Below are 7,258 nucleotides of genomic sequence, written 5' to 3'. Positions count from 1 at the left end.
AAGTTGTAAATAGTAGGATATAATAAACAATGGAGGCGGCCGGGGCTCTGGCCACGCTGGGCAGCCTGGCGCCGTCGCCCATCACCGTCCTGGGACTGATACCACTCCTGGCTTTGGGAATCACGTATTTCAGATACCAGCAGTTTGATCCAGAATCATATATCACGGAAGTTAACGCTGTAAGTATCCTTATTGATACACTTTATACAAACGTTTCATACAATTTACGAGTATTGTACCTACATATAGTTATATTATCATTATCATCGCCGAAGTAGTCGATACTGACAGAATTGAAATTACTTGTTTTTAATTACATTATTTTATACTTACTTTAAATTCTAGTAAGGGTTTTAGAGAAAATTATGAAAGTTTCTTCGCATATTAGGTACATTTCATAGAAAGTGGCGCCTCTAGCGGCGACTATGGTGAAACTATTGGTGGATAAATGAGATGACAGAAGAAAATATAAATTGTTTACGTAAATTGTAAAACCCGTACTAGACATACTGATACTGTTCGATGTACGTAAAATGAAAGTGTTTAACATCTAAAGATAAAGATAAAGAAACATTTATTTGACAAATAGACAGCAACAACAACAAAAAGAAAAATACAGAATTAAAGAAAAGAAATACATATACAAAATAACAAGGCCAAAAAAAAAGTTAATATATAACATTATTTATGCTTGAATATAACACCATAGACGACTTATTATTTTTTTTTATATTTGCCATGTAATTAACCAAAAACTTATCCGTTTCCAGGTCCTACCGATCTACGACTTCATAGTGGTGGGCGGCGGGTCGGCGGGCGCCGTGCTGGCGTCGCGGCTGTCCGAGGTGGGCAACTGGACCGTGCTGCTGCTGGAGGCCGGCGGCGACGAGACGGAGATCAGCGACGTGCCCGCGCTGGCCGGCTACCTGCAGCTCTCCGACATGGACTGGAAGTTCCAGACCACACCCTCGCACAACCGCTCCTACTGCCTCGCCATGAACGCCGACCGCTGCAACTGGCCGCGCGGCAAGGTGCTCGGCGGCTGCAGCGTGCTCAACGCCATGGTCTACGTGCGCGGCAACAGGAACGACTACGACCTGTGGGAGGCGCTCGGCAACCCCGGCTGGTCGTACGATCAGGTGCTACCCTACTTCTTGAAGTCGGAGGACAATCGCAACCCTTACTTGGTGAACACGCCGTACCACGCTGCTGGCGGGTATCTGACAGTGCAGGAGGCGCCGTGGCGGACCCCGCTGGCCGTCACGTTTCTGAAGGGAGGAGCGGAGCTGGGATACGAAAACCGTGATATCAATGGGGCCAAGCAGACGGGATTCATGCTGACGCAAGCGACGATGCGCCGCGGCAGCCGCTGCAGCACCGCCAAGGCCTTCCTCCGCCCCGTGCGCCAGAGGGAGAATCTGCACATTGCACTCGGCGCTCAGGTCACTAAAATATTAATTAACTCTGTGAAGAAGCAAGCTTACGGGGTAGAGTTCATGAAAAATGGGCAAAGGTTTAAAGTGAGAATAAAGCGAGAAGTGATAATGTCAGCAGGAGCGCTGCACTCTCCACAGTTACTGATGCTGAGCGGAGTCGGACCCGCTGAGCATTTAAGAGAGCACGGTATCCCAGTTATAGCCAACTTGAAAGTCGGACACAACTTGCAAGACCACGTAGGGCTCGGAGGTTTAACATTCGTCGTCAACAAACCGGTCACGTTCAAGAAGGACCGTTTCCAAACGTTAGCTGTTGCAACGAACTACATACTGTACGAGAAAGGGCCGATGACGACGCAGGGCGTGGAAGGACTAGCATTCGTAAACACGAAGTACGCGCCGCCGTCCGGCAACTGGCCCGACATACAGTTCCACTTCGCGCCTAGTTCAGTGAACTCGGACGGGGGGGAGCAGATCAGGCGCATATTGAACATCAGAGACCGAGTGTACAACACAGTATACAAGCCCTTGGAGAATGCGGAAACGTGGACGATACTGCCTCTGCTGCTGCGTCCGAAGAGCTCAGGTTGGGTGAAGCTGAAGAGCCGGAACCCTTTCCACCCGATGTCGATAGAGCCGAACTACTTCGCTTACAAAGAGGACCTAAAGGTATTGACAGAGGGGATAAAAATAGCGATGGCATTGTCGAACACATCAGCATTTCAAGTATATGGCTCGCGGCCGCACAACATCCCGCTGCCGGGGTGCAGCCACTTCGTCCTCTTCAGCGACGAGTACTGGGAGTGCTGCCTGAAGCACTTCACGTTCACGATCTACCACCCGACGGGCACGTGCAAGATGGGCCCCAAGCACGACCAGGCGGCGGTGGTGGACCCACGCCTGCGCGTGCACGGCGTGGCCAACCTGCGCGTGGTGGACGCCAGCATCATGCCCACCATCGTCAGCGGGAACCCCAACGCCCCCGTCATCATGATCGCCGAAAAAGCCGCTGATATGATCAAGGAGGACTGGCTGGTGTTATGACACTAAGTGCAGTGTAGCTTTGTGGACTCAACAGACTTTGTAGATTTAAAAGTGGAATTGTAGATTTAAGTGAACTTGTCACATTTTTCGAATACTCTCGGACTATTTACGTAGCTTTAAGGTGTTTTGTAAATAATTATTTAATTAGAATGTATTAAAAGCTTGTCATGTTGAAATTCTGCTATGATCTGTTTCCGATACTCAATAATTGCTTCAAAGCTGTAACAGATAAGGCTACCAATGTAAATTAAAAACAATGCTGTATTATAGTAAAATATGTATCAAATAAACTTAAGGTTTAAAACGAACACGCATTTTTATTTCAAGAACAAAATATTTAACAAAATATTTATCTTAAAAAAGAATGGGTATAATACAAACATAATATTACATCGAATAACGGAAATAGGGAATATGCGTAATTTTTTTTAATACTTTTATTGGATAGGTTTACATCACTTTATTATAGTTAAAAAAAATTCAACGCCAAAATAAGTAATTTAAGGTATTTTAAATAAAGTTAAAAAATTACAACCATCACGACCACTTTGAAATTCCCGTCAGGATGGCGGGCTGGTGTGACGTCATAATCGTTTAATTTCACGGCTCAGAATAATGAGTCCCGTCAGTCGGCATAGATTTTTTACCTAATCAAGTAATCACAGAGTACTTTTGTATTTTCAACAAACCAATGTTGTCATGGTAACAAACGAAAAAGGAAGTGTATAAAGTGTGATCAGTGGCTGTTTTGTAATGGTAATAAAGTGTGACCAGTGGCTGTTTTGTAATGGGAGCTCGTAAATAGCTGCTAGTAGCTCTTTTGAAATGGGAGCGCGCAAACCAGAGGACCTTTGTACACAATATTACCCTATTATGGCAATATGAATATAAAGTAATATTTGTATTGTATGTAAGTACTTACTGTAACTTTGGTTCTCAGTAAGAGAGACTAGGGTTAGTGGGTCATTCTATTCTATTATCTGTGGGGGTGTAAGAACCTGCACCTGGCTCTCTTGAATTGAACCATTGTGCATATCTCAAAGGTCTAAACCCCCTTATCTAAACTATCGAATAAGAGTATAAAAATATATGCATATTTCCTAATATTTGGGCACACGGCTCTCGACTTTTCAATAGTCTTTGCTGTCCTTTTCCGCAGCTGGCCACAGTTTACTCGTTCATACTGCGTAATAAATTTAATGTGTCCAGTTCTTCTGATTACGAGAATTCTTCCATAACTTAATTTAGAAAAAAATAACAACTTTTGAAAGATACTAACGACTGCCATTATAACCTAAAAGTGGAAAGTGCAACTTGTGTCATGTTCATGTCATAATACTTACAATACAAATTTAATTTTATTGTGTTGCAATATGGAGCATATTTGAGTGGCTCGTTGACTAGCGAATGGCTGTTTACGCCTCATTACAATAGAACAACTAGTGGCAGCCCATACACTACCAACAAAAAATATAAAAACTCCTAAACTTTGCAAACAAACAAGCATATCAAACAAGAAGTGGAGAGGTTATAGGAGGCTAGGATCTACTCGTATTTGAAGAATTTTTATGTGATCCATCGTATCTGATCACAACGAGCATCACAAATACTCGGTGACATTAACATTTCTTTGTTTACACTTGACATTTATTTAACTATACGCAAACGCAAAGAAGTTATTATTCTGAGATTGATATATAAAGAATTATTACGTCACATCCGCCCTAAGAAAATGGGTGACGTTTCTCGGAAGTTAGAATTTACCGAAGTTTTTTTGTACTTTTCAACTTCATTTACTTGCTCAAAAATAAATTATAATCAAAAATAATGATGGAGTCGTAGTTATGAAACAACAAAGTTTATTATAAATAATATTTGACCTTTATTTGAACCACTTGCATATTCCCTATTGGTAAGTACTACAGTGTTCAAAATAATCTCAATCCATGTCAATTAACCTGTAGAAGTTCCAATAGCTTCCAACTTACTTAAGCAGGCTTCTCCAAAGGTGGCCGCTTTCCACATCCACATGTGATGAAATTATGTAAAAACTTAGATAAATAAAATCCCATGACAAGGATCGATAAGGTATGTCATGTTAACATTATTGAGGTCACTTTATATGGAAAACTAAATTTCGGAGCGCTGTAACGCTTACCACGACTCTACCTTGTTACATTAGACGCATAATTCTCATTTACTGAAACGTGGTTCAGGTAGAAGCTGAAACGTATATCACCATTCCTCTGCGAACGGAAAAAAATCTAAGATCATTATAAATCAACGGTGGAAAGGAAAGTTTATACATTGAACATTTTAAAAATAAAACTTGTAGACGCTACAGTAACGCCATCTAGTACTGAAAAGCTTAAATATAAAGATTTTAGTATTAGCGACATCTTTGGTCGAGTAGCAGCATTTTTATCATAATTATCGTCGTTAACATGTAACATCGATACAAGAACTTTTTTCAGTTTTCACAGGTGGCACTGTTTATAATATAATGCAAAAAAGGACTAGGCCTAAAAGCCTTCCTTCATTGGAAGAAGACCCATGCCCAAGCAGTGGCAACGTGATGGGTTGTGATGATGATGCAAAAAGAGTATTTTTTTTATGTAAAAACCGATAAAACCATTTTTAGCTTTTTTATGACGTTAGCTACATTCTAGGTAGTAGCACAGAATAATAACTACATGGTATGGTATTCGGTACTCGTATTGGGAGGTAGGTTCTAAAATTGGAACTATAGCATGAAAAGGACGTGAAACGTGTCAGTTTTGCGAAAACGCTTTCAAACGGGAGTTTTTTTATACAATCTAAGTCGGATTCAATAAACACGCAGCTGTAGAAATTCAAATTTAAGTTTTTTTACTTTAGTATAATATAAATGAAGAAGAAGAGAAGATGTAGGTGTTTGCACGTAAAGTATTTACGGTTAAGTGTATTGGCCTACAAATTCAACGCTTCGATGCATTACAATTAACAATTATTACAACACCCAATGTTATTACGTAAGTAACGTAAATATCTAAAACAGGAGATCACGGTACCTAATGTCATAAATTGTGTGTAATCGGTATTACAAAATTCAGCTGTACAATTAAATACCGGTAACTGTGGGTAGGTATTATCGCCTCTTTACTCTTTATGATCAAACATTGATACATTTGTGAAACATAATGCGGTAACTCTGGTGGCTGAACAGTGAGATATTAAATTGCTGTTTTCAATATATTATATGTAAAAATATAAGTACTTATAAATATCTATATCAATATCTTAGTATTATAATATAACACGAAAGGAGCCTCCTTGATTGACGCATCAACTGTACTGTTGGTACCGTCCGGCAGAGCCTGCGCACTGCGCAGTCAGCGACTTTCAACCTATCAAACCTAGAGACTAGAGCTGGTCTAGTGTTCCTCACCGACACACTAAGATGAAGAATATCATAACTACCCTAGTTATGCTTGGCATCAAATTTATTATATACTTGAACAAGTTGAATTTAATGCAGATTTATATTCGTACGTATTACGATAAAAACTAGTTTTACGTTCTTACAACTTAACTATGATACAGATGCATTATCTATCCGTGCAGCCAGATGTAACCAACTGGATATAGGTGTAATGAAACGAGGTTTTTCCTCCGTTGCACAACTAATGCCCAATCCTAATACTAATAATAGTTAAATCCACTCTGGCGATATCGTTGTCGATAATTTGATCACAAGTAAAGTAATCATAATACCTATAAGTGATTTGTAAATAGATATCAGCGTAAGGAAATATTTTCTATAACAGTATTATTTTATATCGCTGGCTACGGGTAAGTCATGGCTCCAGGCAAATAACCGCTTCGCGCACCAATTAAATACCTATTAAGTATATCAGAATTCCTTAATAAGAATAGAATTAAATAATAACGAGTAGTTCATAGATACTTTAAAAAATATGATTGATGACCAGATTGTTTGGAGATACAGAACCATTTAGCACCTCTAATTCGTGTAGAAGTCCCGGATACGAATCCCGCCTAGCCCCAGTTGGTATCACACGCTTAGTTCATACCATAAATATAATATGAAAGCATTCTATGTATTTCGTTTCAAGACTAGAATTGGTTATCTAGGACAATACACAGAATTTCGCATCGCAGGATGACACCACTATCGTAGCGCCAATGCCTGGCAGGTCAGTCCCTAAATCCAACGTTACATAAACGCTGGCCTACGTGCGCGCGCGCACATAAGAGTCCACGGCCCCGATTTTCCGCATCGGGGCAGAAGAAAACATAACTACGGCAATATTCAAGTATATAACACATTTACATAGCAATAGTAAATGAAACAACGACAGAATTAAGCCTGCACCTGGGAGGTTCACGGATACATTCGTAAACTTGTACTCATTGTATAGCAATACTTGGATAATACAACAGAAGCGTGTTACGATCGCTTCGGCAATCCATCGCGTGAGGAATACATTCTAGAACTGCATATTGAAAGAGATACCTAGCTGTACCCTACTGTAGGTAACTGAAATCCTACTTTTTTTTAGGCAGGCACATCAAGGCTTATTCTAGCTTGCCCCTTACAAGCAGATAGTTTTAGTTTTAGAAAAGATTGGATGGTGGAGTATTCTTGAAAATTATTCTGATTTTATCGTTAATCAAAAATATTTCATAGTCGTCCCATTTCTCTGTGAGACAGGCGTAATTAATGCCTTAACCGTAAGCATATTGACACTACCAACTACTTTCTGAAGATGGAACAG

At 40.2% G+C, this 7,258-nt stretch overlaps 2 protein-coding genes across 3 annotated transcripts in view; one reads left to right on the top strand and one right to left on the bottom strand.

The window, feature by feature from the left end:
• Positions 1-7,258, bottom strand: part of LOC105390242 (flotillin-2) — a 195,508-nt gene that overhangs the window by 113,634 nt on the left and 74,616 nt on the right. The window lies entirely within an intron of this gene.
• Positions 30-2,788, top strand: LOC105390720 (glucose dehydrogenase [FAD, quinone]). The gene is made up of 2 exons (XM_048626255.1): positions 30-179; positions 771-2,788. The coding sequence occupies exons 1-2, from the start codon at positions 30-32 to the stop codon at positions 2,478-2,480; spliced, it is 1,860 nt and encodes a 619-aa protein (XP_048482212.1). The 3' UTR covers positions 2,481-2,788.

The sequence above is a fragment of the Plutella xylostella genome, chromosome 16, assembly GCF_932276165.1.
Source record: "Plutella xylostella chromosome 16, ilPluXylo3.1, whole genome shotgun sequence".
Lineage (NCBI taxonomy): Eukaryota > Metazoa > Arthropoda > Insecta > Lepidoptera > Plutellidae > Plutella > Plutella xylostella.
Note: the sequence above shows the minus strand (reverse complement) of the source record. Positions and strands in the feature narration are given on the sequence as shown.